The 15,625-nt window shown below is 38.7% G+C and overlaps 3 protein-coding genes across 3 annotated transcripts in view; 1 reads left to right on the top strand and 2 right to left on the bottom strand.

Moving 5' to 3' along the window:
- The window catches only part of LOC18033156 (DEAD-box ATP-dependent RNA helicase 42), a 4,557-nt gene extending 804 nt beyond the window's left edge, over nt 1-3,753 (bottom strand). Inside the window, exons 1-2 of the mRNA XM_006422216.2 lie at nt 3,619-3,753; nt 22-3,387 (exon numbers count right to left, since the gene is read on the bottom strand). Of these exons, the coding sequence (XP_006422279.1) occupies nt 24-3,356 (3,333 nt within the window). The 5' untranslated portion in view covers nt 3,357-3,387; nt 3,619-3,753 and the 3' untranslated portion in view covers nt 22-23. The remainder of the gene's footprint in view (nt 1-21; nt 3,388-3,618) is intronic.
- Nucleotides 3,754-6,079: 2,326 nt separating this feature from the next.
- On the top strand, nt 6,080-7,749 carry LOC18031251 (DELLA protein RGL1). The gene has a single exon (XM_006422215.2). The coding sequence runs from the start codon at nt 6,114-6,116 to the stop codon at nt 7,734-7,736; it is 1,623 nt and encodes a 540-aa protein (XP_006422278.2). The 5' UTR covers nt 6,080-6,113; the 3' UTR covers nt 7,737-7,749.
- A 521-nt stretch (nt 7,750-8,270) lies between these two features.
- LOC18031727 lies at nt 8,271-14,702 on the bottom strand. Its single transcript, XM_024178947.1, has 8 exons — nt 12,068-14,702; nt 11,899-11,979; nt 10,877-11,029; nt 10,212-10,375; nt 9,814-9,961; nt 9,589-9,711; nt 9,231-9,318; nt 8,271-8,807 (listed from the first exon to the last, which is right to left on the bottom strand). The coding sequence occupies exons 1-8, from the start codon at nt 14,654-14,656 to the stop codon at nt 8,614-8,616; spliced, it is 3,540 nt and encodes a 1,179-aa protein (XP_024034715.1). The 5' UTR covers nt 14,657-14,702; the 3' UTR covers nt 8,271-8,613.
- Nucleotides 14,703-15,625: the final 923 nt, after the last annotated feature.

Raw genomic sequence — 15,625 nt, 5'->3', positions numbered from 1 at the left:
GACTAAAAGTTCAGTCCTTACACTTATACAACCGAGTATCTGCCCGGTTGAGCTCCACCAGGAAGTGATAGTGCCTGATTTGTGAAGTCTTCCAAAACACGTTTTAACTCAGCTTTAGCTCTCTTGACGGACTGTTCAGTAGGGCCCTCAATGAACAAGTAAAGCTTGCGCTCTCCTGGGCCAGCGATCCGGCTAGGTGGGAAATATTGACCCCTTGTGGTAATAGCAGCTCCAGTCCATTCTGAAATTGGACCCAAAGTTTCCTTGTGCGTAACCTTCCATCGAGCATTCTGTGGAAAATCATTAATCTCCAATTCTGCTTCATAATGTTCGGGCATTGCATCAGCTTGAATCTTTGCCAGATTATGCTGCAAGTTAATGGCAGCTGCTAATGCTGCCGCCCGAGCTGCCCCATCATTTGGTACCACAGGCAGCCCGGTTGCAGAGACAGTTGGTGCTGCTCCAGGAATTGATAGGCCAAGTACACCAGGCAGAGAAATAGGTAGTCCAGCATTTGGAAGCAGTTGAGCGGCAGAAATAGGAGTTGGCATTGAAGCTGACGCCTTGGAGGCAGCAGCAATAGCTGAGATCTTAGCAAGGGCATCTTGCTGTGAGATGTCACCACCTGCCTTCCTGATTCCTTCATCTTCATCATCAGAATCTGACTTGTCTTCCTCAAAGCCATATTCTTTTGCCTGAGCTTTCTTCGCTGCTTTCCTCTTCTCATCTTCCTCTTCATTAAATTTAAAACCACTTCCACCATAACCAGTTCCATGGGCTTGCTCAAGCCCCTGATTCACTTTAGCCATGAAACTATCAGCAAGAGCTTTCAGGTCATCAGGAACAACTTGCTCAGATAGTTCCAATGCCTTTACAAGATCTGGAGAATATTTTGCATCCTCCTCAGAGATAAATGTAATGGCACAGCCTTTTCGACCAGCTCTTCCAGTCCTACCAACGCGATGAACATAATCTTCATAGTGGTTTGGTGCATCAAAGTTGATTACTAGTTCAAGCTCCTTTACATCTAAACCCCTAGCTGCAACACTAGTAGCAATCAACAAATTGCAGACATTGCTCTTGAAATCAGAAATGGTTGACTCACGATCAGTCTGATCCTTCGCCCCATGAAGCGAAAGGCAAGGATAACCATGCTTAAGCAAATCCCTGAACAAAGCATCACATTTTTCCTGACTGTGGACAAATATCAAAATTTTCCCCTTCTCGTACCATTCACCTAGAAGTTCCAAAAGTCTCAAGAACCTGTCACTTTCTGGCCTCACCTCAACCAACTGAGTTATATCTTTGTTTACGACACTTCTCCCACCAACCTGTATCTCGACAGGTTTGTTCAACACCTTACGGGCCAAAATTTCAACCTGACGAGGAAAAGTAGCAGAAAAGAGGACAGTTTGGCGATCTGGCCTAATATTTTGAACAATTCGAGTGATCTGAGGTTCAAAGCCCATGTCAAACATTCGATCTGCTTCATCCATGACCAAATAGGTTACTCTTCTCAAATTTGTAATTTTCCCTCCACTTGTGCAAAGTATATCAATCATTCGACCTGGAGTACAAACAACAATTTCAGTCCCACGTTTTAATTCACTGATTTGTTGGGCAACACCAGAACCACCATAGACAGGCACACATCTGACACCCATTACCTTTGCAAACTTCCTGATATCACTGTGGATCTGCTGAACAAGCTCCCTAGTTGGTGCCATTATCAGCCCAACTGGCCCATCCCCAGCTGCTACAGGCGGTTGGTCCTTGATATGCCTCAACATTGGCAGCACAAATGCAAGGGTTTTCCCTGAGCCAGTTTTTGCAACGCCGATGCAGTCTCGACCACTCATAATAACTGGTAACGCCTGCGCTTGGATAGGCATGGGCTTTTCATAGTTAAGCTTCCTTATTGTCTCCATAATTTTGCTTGTAAGACCAGTTTGATGCCAGGTTTTAATTGGTTTGGGCACATCCTTTCCATGTATCTTCAACTCCAGTTGTTTCCTATATGCAGAGACCTCTTCAGGAGTCATTCTTGCTATCTCCTTTACTTCAATATAAAAGTTCTTCCTGAAAGGCTGATAATCAATCTTTGAGTGGTCAACAATGGATAATTTCTCGGCTTTTGTCTTTTTCACCCTCTTCATGAATTCATCATCGTCTTCATCTTCTAGAGGCTTCTCATCATTCTCCAGGTCCCCATAATCTGAATCAGAATCTTCGCCAGGAATTATTCTCCCAAGTGACTTATTGGAACTTTTCTTTGGCTGTTCACCATTACTCCTCCTATCACCCTTACGATCCATCTTCTTTGACTCCACATTATTACCATCGGTGAACGAAGGTTCCACGGTATTTTGTAGCTTCTCAACTTCAGGTAACACCATAGAGTTCATGAAAGCATCAAGTGGATCAATATCCTCATCCTCAGCAGCCCCAATTTGCAAAGCAGGAGCAGCTGAACCACCGTCAGAGTCTACCAACATTGCATCTCCAACTTGGTTTTCAGAAGGCTTGGGCTCTTCATCTGCATCCATATCTGTCTCAGATTTTCCTGTTTGGGGTACTTCTTCATCATCAGAATCTTCTCGATCAAGGGTCCAGTTCCTCCCAGCCTTGGGCTCCTCAACATTTGCATCTCCACGATTTTCTCTCTCGGATTCCTCCTTCTTCCTTTTCAACTCTTGCCACTCCTGAACTCTCCTTCTCCTCTTTTCCATTTCCTCATCCAGCTTCCGCTGTTCATCCTCTAGTTCTTCTTCTCGGGTTTTCTTCTCTTTCTTGTCAGAATCATCCTCAACCAGTTTTTCCCTTGGGCTCTCGTCATTTTCATCCCTATGCCTGTTTGACCGGCTAAGACTCCGTTCGCGAACTCTCTCCTTATGATCATCATCATGTCTCCTACGACGCTTTCGATCACGGTCCTTGTCTTCATCACTATCATCACTTTCAACTTTGCGGCGTTTCTCCCTATCCCTTGATTTCCTTTCCCTATCTTTTTCCTTGTCTCTATCTCTCTCACGCTCCCTCTTCTCCCTCTCTCTGTCCCGTTCCCTCCTTTCCCGTTCTCTCTCTCTCTCCCGCTCTCTATCTTCACGTTCACGATCCCTCTTCTCCCTCTCTCTTTCTTTTTCTCTTGCCCTTTCCCTCTTCTCCTCTCTCTCCTTCTCCCTATCCCTATCTCTATCTCTCCTCCTGTCTCTGTCTCTATGCTTATCCTTCTCCTTCTCCTTATCATGCTTATCCTCATCAGAATCAGTGCTCTGCTCTCTCTCAGAGCGCCTACTCTTCTCCCTGTGTTTCTCCTTCTCTTTTTCCCTATCACGGTCACGATGGGAATGTGCCATGGCTCTTGTCTCCAAGTTCGAGAATGTAAATCTGAAATTTACCAAAAATAAATAAATAAAATGGATAATTACAACTTAACGAATACGAACAAATAACACACAGAGCAACAGCATAATCAAACAGAAGCAAGTAGTTGTGGTCGCGGTGGCGGTGCATTAAATCAATTTAAGATTCAGGAATCAACAATTCAAATCAAACCCTAAGTGAAGATTTATATATGAAACTAATATTCAGAAATCAAATCCTAATACTAATACTGACCTCCTCCGCCTCCTGCTGCTGCTGCTGCTGCTGCTTGATGATGATTCAGGCGCGGCGACGGACAAGCGCGGCGGTTGCGGAGGTTTTACTTCACCGTACTGAAAAGAATATAGAGTTTTTGAAAAAAAAATTAATTGCCCCCGCCCCACTCAAAATATCCTTTAATTTTTCTACTTTTCCCAATTTCACTTGTACGAGATTACATAATTGCCCCCGTAAAGTCCCCCCATCTCTTAAATCCTACACCGTTCTAATTGGTGATTGGCTGATTGCCCCAGGTAAGCGCAATCCGTGTTGACGTTCCGTACGCATAATTTTTCATTTTTTATGTAATTTTCATGAGTGTGTAATTTTTTTTTTAGTTAGAATATTATAAGTGTTCATATTATTTGATAGCGAAAATGAGTGATTAAACTAATCAAAATTTTATATTCCGTATCTCAAAACACATCCAAATCTCTCCGAGTGTTAATTTTTTTACTGATCGTATCATTTAACTCATGATGGTTGTTTGATTTTAATAATAAGAATACTTTTAATTAATTAAATAATTTTTAAAAATAGTTAATTAAGAAATTAAATAAAAATTATGAAAAAAATTGTCATAAATAATTAAAAATATTCTTATTCCCAATAGAGGTGGCAAAAATACCCGCCCGGTCCGGACCCGGACCATACCCAGGCATTGCGGGCCGGGTAATGTATGAAGTCGGGTCGGTCTTGGGCATCACTTGATAAACCTGGAACCCAGATTTTATTAAAAAATTATAAAATATATATTATTTTAAATATTTTATATTTATTTGACTCATTTATTATACATATATAAAGTTTTAAACACTTAAAGTTTATATTTTCATGTCAAATTTTATTGAAATAAATTTAAAACTTATAAAATTACCAAAAAATAAAAAATATATACACATAAAATATTAAAAAAATATAAAATTCGGATACCCGGATTAAAACCCGATCCGGACCCGGACCGGTTGCATCCAGGCAGGGTCCGATCATGGCAATACCCGGAACCGGCCCGGGATTTTGCCATCTCTAATTCCCAACATCAAACAACCACCAAAGAAAAAATGATAATATCAATTAAAACAATTATGATACCCGGGAGAGTTTAGATGTGTTTTAAAATATAAGTTCCGATTAATTCAGTCAAATAACTTGGAATTTCACTCTTTTTTTAATATTTTAATATTCAACTTTTATATCCTAATTTTATAAGTAAATTTTGGTCAATTTCAATTAATTACAATATTACATCTCAAAAAAAAAAAATAACAATATTGGAATTTTTTTTTTTTTTTTTTTTTTTTTGGGTGGGTAATGGGAAATTTCGTTTTCAACCCATTGTTATGGTCCAAGGCAAAAGATGATAAAAGGAAATAAAGCATATAGGTATGTATGTGTGTAAAATTTTTAAAAGAAGTTTTGCATGCACGTCATGATCTCATCTCATCTCATCATCGCTCATCAGCTCGCCCACCTTAGATGTCTCATTGTTTGTCGGCCGCCACAAGGAGCGACAATCACATGATGAAACATAATTGGCTTAATCACATTCATTGGTTAATCGGCACGAACAACACACTGTATATATATATATATATATATACAGCTACCCATATTAATTAATTTCTTTTAAGGCCGGCCAAAATCCCATATTACAGCATATTTCTTCAACTTTTTCACTGTGTATAAAATTAATTTTAAGAAACGACTATGTATATTTCAAAGCTTTGGTGTCCCTTTCATTCATCTTCACCTATGTCTTTTGATTCTTTTATATTACCCCCCCCCCCCTTTTTTTTTAATTAAACTCTCTTTGTAGTTAACTAATTATGTTAAAGAAACCAAAAAAAAGAAGAGTGACATTTATGTCATGCATTTTTTTTTTCTTTTTTGGGGCACTTGAGTGTCTTATTAATTTTTAGTATTCCATTTCAACCTTGTTGTTACAGATCAGATACCATTAAAAAAAAAAAGCACCATCTTATTGCATTGGTACTAGCTCATAAAAATTATTTTTTAACTTAACCCCACCACAAAACAATTGCACATGAAATATTAATAGCATGTCACATACACTATATTTTTCGGTTTAATAATTAGCTTGATCGTGCAGATACAATCACCTTCACAACTACCCCTTTCTAAATTTTTATTTTTTTTTAAAAAGGGGAAAAATATCGTTGTAAAATTCATGCAATTTATAATAAGTACAAGGTGTGTTTTGGGGAAAATGGATTTGATTAATTTATATGGTTTTTAGTGGACTATAATATTATACAAATTTGGGGGTTTTTCCCTCCCTTTTGTCCTAAGTAATTGCATATTCTTTTTAAATACCATAATAAAAGAAACTAAAACCATCTAAAAGAAAAGAAAAAAAAAAGAATTAATATATTAATTCTTATTCCAAAAGCCAGCTCCAAGCCATTCCCATTGTCTCCATCCTTATACCTCAACTCCTCCAAGCATTTTCAATGGAAACCATGAATGGTTGGCTTCGCTTACCCATGCACGAGAGCTTCAATCATGACCTTGCCATTAGAAGATTTTGTCCTGCAAGAGTCGAGCAAGAGCAAAGAGAGTGGGAGGAGACGATGAATGAACTTGAATTGCTTTCTCCTTATCACGAGGATGCGATCACTAGCACTTCTCAAGATTTGGCTGCTTCTGAGGTTGATGAGTTTGTTGATAGCTTCATTAACATGGATCATGAAGATAAAGATGATGATCGTGAGATTAACAAGTCACCCGCCTCGGCCGACCATGAGGCTGAGACGTTTTCAATGGTGAATGATGGTTATGGAGATCAAGTTTCAATGATGATAGAAGGAAATGATCATCACTTGGAGACGATGAGTATTGATTTCTCAGGCGAAGATCATGATCATCACTTTACGGTGGTTCCTGAAATGGTGCCTAGTGTTGAGGAGGTGAGCCATGGTGTGGACCAAGGCCTGCATTTGGTGCACTTGTTGCTAGCTTGTGCTGAGGCTGTGGGCTGTAGAGACACAAAACTTGCAGTCTCAATGCTAAGCCAAATTTGGGCTTCAGCTACTCCATGGGGTGACTCGTTACAAAGAGTTTCATATTGTTTTGCTTTGGGATTGAAGTCGAGGCTTTCACTTCTTCAAAACATCAATGCAAATGGCACATTCACAGGTGGGGCTATGGATGTGCCATTGATCACAAGAGAAGAGAAAATGGAAGCTTTTCAACTTGTCTATCAAACAACTCCTTACATCTCTTTTGGTTTCATGGCTGCAAATGAAGCTATACGCCAAGCAGCACAGGGGAAAGATTCTCTGCACATCATTGATCTAGGAATGGAACGCACCCTTCAATGGCCTTCTTTGATAAGAAGCCTAGCTTCAAGGCCAGAGGGTCCTCCAAGAATCCGGATCACATGTTTAATCAGTAATCAAAATCTCTCAGAGCTCAAAGCAAGTATGAAACCGGTTCTGCACGACGCTACCTCATTAGGCATCAATTTAGAGTTCTCCATGATATCAGAGCCAGTCACGCCGTCGCTTTTAACTAGAGAGAACCTAGACCTGAGAGAAGGGGAAGCACTGTTTGTCAATAGCATTATGCATTTGCACAAGTACGTTAAAGAAAGCAGAGGCTCCCTCAAGGCTATCCTTCAAGCAATCAAGAGACTGAATCCAACATTGCTGACAGTAGTGGAGCAAGATGCTAACCACAATGGTCCCTTCTTTCTTGGGAGATTCCTTGAATCTCTCCATTACTACTCTGCCATTTTCGACTCCCTTGAAGCTAGCTTGCCGCGGAACAGTCCTCTGAGGATGAACATAGAGAGACTTCACTTTGCAGAGGAAATACGCAACATTGTCGCTTATGAGGGCTCGGATAGGATTGAAAGGCATGAGAGGGCGCATCAATGGAGGAGGCAATTAGGCAGAGCTGGGTTTCAATTGGTGGGATTGAAGAGCCTAAGTCAGGCCAGGATGATGCTATCTGTTTATGGCTGTGACGGCTACACTTTGGCTTGTGAAAAAGGCTGCCTTTTGCTTGGATGGAAAGGCAGGCCGATAATGCTCGCGTCTGCTTGGCAAGTAAACAATGCTTCATCCTCTTAATGGTTTTTGGATCAAAACGGATTCTGAGTCATTGATACAATTTCATTTTTTAGGGTCCATAATCCTGAAATACCCAAATGGTATTAGAGATTTCATTTTCCTGTAGTACACAAATGGTATTACAGAATTTACTTTTGAAAGAGATTTTCTTCCTTGATATCCAAAATTGTTTTTCTTCAATTTGCAACTTGATCTTGCGGTACCCAGTACCCACATTACTCGTTTGCAAACTCTTGGCCTTTTCTCTTTTCTTCCAATTTTTTTTAAAATTATATCACAATTTATTGAATCAGAATAAAGATCCACACAATTTTGGAAAGGGAATTGGGTTGCTTTTGGGCCTGAAAAAAAAAATCATAAATTAATGACGAAATCTATATCCCATATTTTGTAGATTTGAACACAGTAGAAGAAATAAGTCCACATGCAAGGACACGATTAACGAACAATGCCTCTGGCCTCGTTGCCCTCTTGGCCTTACTTCAGTTAATAGTCACTTTCTAGATTGATTAATTTGTACAAATTTGGACCAGCGTAAAAAAATTTAGAGCAAATTGTTTCCAGTTGGCCTTGTCCCCACGGGCAAAAGAATCATTAATTATTTGCAACCCAGGCTCAAATCAGGCTGTATTTAGCCAGAAAGAAATCAAACTGCAATTCTCTTGATCAAGGAAAGTAACATCAACAACAATTGTCAGTTGATATAAAAATGAGATTCACTGGAGGTTTATTTTGGAGAACCTGTTCCATGTTAAAAAACAATAATGGAAGCTGATTTCTCTGTTCTATCCATATATTTATCGCTAGGTGGTGTACGATTTAAGAGTTGAATGAATGCAATAAACCATCCAGGGATTACTGAGGAATCGCTAAACCATTACTTAGATGGCTTGTTACCATGGCCTTTGGTTTGGCTAGCCGCTGTAGACAATACACGTAAGCGGCTGGCAATTTCTGTAAAGGATGGCCTGGCTGCAGGATTTGGCGCCCAACACTCCTCCATTAATGTTCTCCATTCAGCATCACAGTAGCTTGGAATTGTTGGCCTCAATGTGTTATTTACAATTCCTCCTGCATGCAAGAAAAAGTATTTAAGATAACTTGGTTCTTTGGAACAAAATTTGCATATTGTTGACACAGAACAGAGACCATAACCTAGGGAAGTAACCTGTTGTACAAGATGAAAATATAACTTGACATTTTACATTCTATTATTTGGACCTACAATCTGACAAGACCAATCCCAATATGGCTGACGGTGAGGTCAACAATTGAAACCCAACATGTTACCTGGGTGGATGGAATTATCATTTGACTTGTGCCATAACACAAAACTTCTGCTTCAAACCTTCAAATAATCTTACAGTGACAATAGATTTACATTTATGCAGACTGAGAATGATTTGTGGGACTCAATTTTATCCAGGTGTTTCATTTTTGTTTTACAAGAAAAATTCAGAAACGGTGAATAAAGGAAGAATTCTTAAGAAAAACCTATAATTGCACCATAGTGCATATTAGCATATGGCTCCTCCCCAGTAAGAATCTCCCATAAGACAATACCAAAAGAGAACACGTCCACCTGCAGATCAAGATGGAAATGTCAGTAACCATACTTGAAAAGGGACAAAGTTCAGTGACATTTTTTCTGCATCACCAGCTTCTTGATATTAATGAAACCGGAGAAGAAAATGAGACAAATTCTATCTAGTAGTAGCAATATCTTTGTAACATCTATCATGTCAGAAGCATGGTTCCCAACGTTTACAAGGAAAAGAAATTAGTATCAACTATTAGTAATAGCTTCCTTATCATGCAATTACTGAAGAAATTATCATGAGTGGCATCTTACCTTTTCTGAGACCTTGCTGCTGCTGCCACTTAGCAGTTCTGGGGCCATCCATGGTAAGGTTCCCCGTACACCACCAGAAACCAAGGTATTTCGCTTAATTTTTGATAGCCCAAAATCACCGACCTGCAAAGGAGCAACAACGTATTTTGAAATATTAACAATCGGCGCCAATATTCGACAGGATTATCTTTTCCCTAGAATGAGTAACATGATCAATGATATTACCTTGCAAATTGGTCGGGAAGGATCTTTCAAGTTCACAAGCAAATTATCACATTTCAAATCAAAATGCACTATATTCTTTGAGTGTAGATATTCCATCCCAAATGCTGCATCCATAGCAATTATTAATCTTCTACGACGATCAAGAAACCTGCAAAGTAAGATTAATAAAATGAGAAGCAAAGGGTAAGTAGGAGAGAAGTAACAGCTTTCATATAAACGGTTAAACAGCAGAATATAAGTAATATTTTTCAGGTCATAGTTCTTTTGGAATGCCAATCTCAAAATTTCAAAAAATTGTATGATGAGCCAAAAATATTTAATTACAATACAATCATCATTTTAGACCATAAACCCAGGCAATGTCAAACTGATATTCCATGATCATATGAGGTTTTTACCTATCCTTGCGAACCAAAACATGCCTAAGAGAACCATCAACCATGTACTCAGCTACAGTAGCTAATGTTCCGCCGGGTCCATCTTGCACTACACCATAGAATGCCACCACGTTTGGATGGTGAAGCTTTGAAAGAATTTCAGCTTCCTTCCAGAACTCTACCGTCTGAAGAGGTCAATCAGCACATATTATTAAGAAAATACATTTACAAAAAGTAGTCTTAATTAACAAAGGACTAAAACGAAAAAGATAAAGCAAGTAAAAATGTCCTTTATCTTCTGAAATGCATTACAAATTGAGAGGTATCTAGCTAGGATATAAATAAACGTGATTAGAAATTAGCCATGATCCACGCTATGCAAGGAAGCTTCATTTTGCAACATCAGCACATTTTCTTTTGAAGGAAAACATGAAAGAGTTGTAAAGAAATTTTTGAAAGTGTGTGAAGCTTTTTTTTTTTTCTACCCCAAAACTAATGTGGAAGATTGTATATATAGCTTGATATTTGAAAATGAAAACTAGGAATTGTCTCTGTTTAAGGGTGATATGCTTAGAACTTTTGAGAATATTGAATTAATACATGCAAAACTCACAGCTTAGTTTAATAAACTAATATAGACAATCTTCCAATGAATGCATCACAGACAGGAATTAAGGAAGAGGTACCAATCTCTCCTGCTCCGATGATCTTCCAGTGAAGCAGCTCTTCTTAATCCGCTTGATAGCAACATCAGTTCCCCTCCATTTTCCATGATAAACAGTCCCAAAAGTACCAGAACCAAGCTCCTTCTGCTCTTCAAGATCTTCATTCTTGATGACCTATATTATTCAGGTCCAGATGATCATGAAGCAGATTTTTGATAAAAATAGATGCTGTTAAGAGTAAGCTGAAATATCGCAAACAACCAGATGCCAAATCTAAAGGCAAGCGTCCACGAGGCAAGCCATATCTCTACTTTCATGTATGTGTTTCACAAAGCCAAAAAGGGAAAAATGAATAGGGAAGCAAATAACACTTGAAGACCCAGGTTCCCAAAACATCTTAAACAACAAGAAGTTACTTCAATGATTATTGTCCAACAGAGCAAATGAACCCAACCAGAAGACAACATGGCAAATAAACATTTAGAGCCCAGCACCAGCATATCTATTTAAAGGTTTGAAACAAACATGACTTATGATTGACAGCTTGCCTGATAAGAATTATTAACTACACAAATGAAACATCTAGAGACCATTTTGTATGAGGAAACTGAAAAGATGTACATTAGTGGTAACGAAAGAGAAGTTACAAAAATGGACCAAAATTTTGAAAAGGCAGCTCAAGGGTGCATGCTATAAGAAAAATGAACTCAAAAATCTCTAAACCTGTGTGCATTGTAAGCCAAAAAAAACCTATGAATATCAACAGTTTAATGCTCACTTAAAATAGAACAATTTCCAAATTGTGAAATAGAGTGAAAGTACAAATGCTAAGTTATCAAATATTTCTTCATAGTTCCCACGATTAACTTTCCAACTTCATGAAAAGAAAATTGATTTAGAGAATAACACTATGCCACATACACCCAACCGTCCCATAAAGAGAACACATGCATATACAGATATGATATGTCCAATATCAATATCAGGTGCACAACTTATGTATCACGTCAGATCACAGAATATTCCATACACAAACACCATACCTGTACAGAACTGACATCAAAATCTACCAAAGAAGGATTGAGAGAAGGTAGACCAATATTCCTGTTACCAGCATTGCCTTCCTGAAAGCATTAAAATGGTTAAATATTCTGCCAACATCAATATAATTTATGAACTCTCAACCAATGATAATTAACAAAAATACGTTACCTCGTAATCTGACTCTGTAGTTCTAAGATTCTCCATCATGGCATCAAACTGCATACTTTCACTAACACTAGGATCAACTCCAAAGGTTTTCTGACTATCTTGACCAAAATTGAGTTGGGAATCAACACGGCCCTTTGGAGCCCCATCATCTGTTAGAGGTGTGAAATGGTACAATCTACCATCTTCTTCCCTGACTTCTCTAACACCAGATGAAAGACCAAGATGCTCCTGGTCAATCAGAGAAACATCTTTTTGACCAAAATCTACCTGAGCCAAATTTCGAAAATATGACCAGCGCTTTGGTTCATGATTTTCCATGTTCACGCTTATGCCAGCTCCATCTTTGTGCAATGTAATAATACCAGAGGAATCCTCTGAAATTAGTGCTTTAGAGTATATATCTGAAAGGAAATCACGAGGGAATCTGTCATCAATATCAACACTAATGTCTACCCGCTGTTGTGTTGAAACACCAACTGAGGAAATCCCTTGATAAACATCATTAATTGAACTCTCTGAGGGCAACCCATCATCCACCAGTGGTTTCTTGTTGTAATCTACGGGATCATTTGTCTCATTGTTGGCCAAAGCATCTGGAATTCCCTGTCTTGGCTCTTGAACGTCTAAAATTTCTTCAGAAGGCTTTGAATTTGTCTGAGAAATTGCATCAGCAAACTCTTTATGCTTCTGAAGTTGGGTAAGTTCATTTTCGAAGGTTTGATCTTCTTTTTGCACTTTTTCATTAGGTTCTGATACTGGATCCGGCTGGACCACATCAGAATGTGATTGGGACATGATAAACTGAGAACCTAGGGAGTCGTCAGATTTTGACAACCGATTCAGCAAATCTAGCTGCTCCCTTGGTATCTTCTCTGATCTATATATCCTCTGAGGAGGCACAGGTGGCTCAAGGTAACTCGAATCAATTGGATTGATCTCTGAATCACGATGACCCGGACCAAGTGCACCGCTAGACATAGAACACAAGTCATCATTACTAAATTTAGACGCTGCATTCAGAGTATCAGCTGGTGGAGAAACCTTTCCAGGTTCTTGGTGCTTTCCCTCACTTTTTGGTGGAAATAAAGGAGGTATATCTACCCTGGGTATACCAACAGAAACTGCTGCTTCTTCTACTGCAAAGTGCTTCATCAGCTTATCATCATATGGCCAAGAAGGAACAGGTTTATCTAAGGGAGAAACTTTTTCAGTGTCACTATCTGGCTGAATTGAACCATCAGGTAATGCCATCCCCTGCTTTACAGTCATCTGTGGATTCTGTACTTGTAAAACACTATATTGGTACCCTCCACTCAAACCTCCAGGTTGATTTGAATGCTCATGAAGCGGCATTGAATATGGAATTTCTCCATAAGGAGAATAGTTAGAAGGATCACACGCATGGTGCAGCGGGTACTCTCTAGTTTCTCTACGATGCAATCTCTGATCATGATGAAATTGTGGATAGGTTTCATGGGCATTGGAGGAACTTGGTATAATCACTCTAGAAGAATGAATTGTTGATGATGGGGCAATGTTGCCAGTCAAAGGTGGAGTGCTTACCCTAGCTGAGTCTACCACAACTCTACTTGTTTCCCTCTCAATGTTATGCCCGCCAAGCTCTTCTAAATCGTTTGCTGAAGAGCTCCTCAAACCATGCAGGTTTAAGCTATTTCTAGATCCCGAGTCCATGCCATTTACAGCTACTACAAACTGAATTTCAGAATCACCATCCATGCTGCTAAGACAAGACTGGGCCTCAGCCAAATCACTCATGGAAAACAGAAACATCCTGATCCTTTGCGATCCTTCTCTGTCTCCAAGTTCATTGTACTCTTCCATCATATTCTGCAGATCCTCATCACATGACACAGAAACCAAAGCATCAAGATCCTCCCCTGGAAGCTGATACTTAATCACATGAACTTGGTTATAAACTTCTAAAGCTTTTTGCCTGAGTATCTGCCAAGAAATGTCTTTTCTTATACGTATAATGCGTGTTTCACCTCCAACATACCTAAGCTTTCCATCACTTGGCCGGGGTAGGATTTTACCACCAAAGCTGCAGAGAACTTTCATCTTTGTTGCCGAGCTATCAGAGGCTTCTGAGGACGTATATCCATGTATAGATCCTCGATTACTGTCATTAGGAGCAGACTGAATCGACCCGTAGTTGCCTCTTTCTTCATGCAAAGAAGAGTTTCTTCTCTCATACTCCTTCTGACCTCTCTCCACTATGGTGAGCATTGAAATATCAGACCCACTTTCGGACCCCGTATGGCTGATGCCCAAAATGCCTTTTAGTTCCATATACCCAGTAGCATAACCGGGATCCCCTGAAATATTTGGAATGAAAGGCTTCCTGGGATTAACCCGATCACGCATAAATTCAAGAGAAAACTCCTCACCCGTTATAGAGTAATTAAGCACTGGTTTAACTTCTGAAATATTTGGGTCAGGAGGTATCACGTTAGGATTTATGCTGCTAGTAGGATCCAGCATATACACCTGTGATGGAGGCTGGAACTCTAAATTTCCAGGTTCCATGGCATTGTGTTGATACTGTTGATGTATCCTTGATTGTTCCATTACAATGTTGTTTGCAAACAGTCCATCTAGCAAATTCCAAATTTCAACCTTTAATCAAACGACCAGGACAAAGATTATGAACTGCATAAGATACAGAAATACTTAATTTGATAAAACCAGGGCAAGGCTTTTCTAACTTACTTACAATATAAGTGATTTCCTGTAACTTAAGAAAGCTTTGTCAAAGCTCCAACAAATCAAACGAAATTATACTGCATACAATCCAAAGTTCAGAAAGATAAAGTGAGTAACAATATTAATACAACCCCATAATATAATACTTCCTTTCAGCTTTGAAAAATACAAATAAAAACCAGTTATTTCGGTATCGACCTAAAGAAATTTGTAAAAAAATATGCCCCAAATCCAGTTAACACCTTAATATTTTTCTTCTGCTAAGGCATTAATGAAGGAATAATCTACTAGTTTGATCATATAAGCTTACCACTTTTTGACTTCACACAACCTCAAAGGTACCAAAAACACTTATCCCTTCTCTTGAGTCTTGAACTACAATGTTCTATCTTCAGAAACTATCTAAAAATGTCCCTTCATTTTATTTCTCCCATCTATCAATGTCTTAGATTCAAATTGCATAACACACCAATAAGATCAGTAACAGTAACAAACCCGGCTAACCAAGAATCTCAGAAAAAATAAAAATAAAAATAAAATAGCGATAGTTATTAAACTAATAAATTCAAAACTGATTTGACGAACACGGATATCAGAATACAGTCTCATAAAATAAAATAAAATAAAAAAATAAAGCTCAGCTGTTCAAAACATATACCTTTTAGGCAAATGGTATCGAATGAAGAACTCAAGCTTTGATTTTTCACGAGGGTTTAGAAGAAGCAGCCATTATTCTCCCTGAAGAAGTCACTCTCAATGAGCTGAAATTATTAGAAAAAAAATAATAGTTTCTAATTTTCTCTCATTTTCTTTCACTTTCTCTCACTATCCCTG

The sequence above is a fragment of the Citrus clementina genome, unplaced genomic scaffold, assembly GCF_000493195.1.
Source record: "Citrus clementina cultivar Clemenules unplaced genomic scaffold, Citrus_clementina_v1.0 scaffold_9, whole genome shotgun sequence".
Classification (NCBI taxonomy): Eukaryota; Viridiplantae; Streptophyta; class Magnoliopsida; order Sapindales; family Rutaceae; genus Citrus; species Citrus x clementina.
This window is presented reverse-complemented; position numbering and strand designations above follow the sequence as displayed.

Coding starts and splice junctions, on each gene's coding strand:
- LOC18031251 (XM_006422215.2), top strand. CDS start 6,114: ATGGAAACCATGAATGGTTGGCTTCGCTTACCCATGCACGAGAGCTTC.
- LOC18031727 (XM_024178947.1), bottom strand. CDS start 14,656: ATGGAACAATCAAGGATACATCAACAGTATCAACACAATGCCATGGAA. Junction 9,962..10,211: donor GTTTTGGTTCGCAAGGATAG/GTAAAAACCTCA, acceptor CTTACTTTGCAG/GTTTCTTGATCGTCGTAGAA. Junction 9,712..9,813: donor CTTCCCGACCAATTTGCAAG/GTAATATCATTG, acceptor GCTCCTTTGCAG/GTCGGTGATTTTGGGCTATC.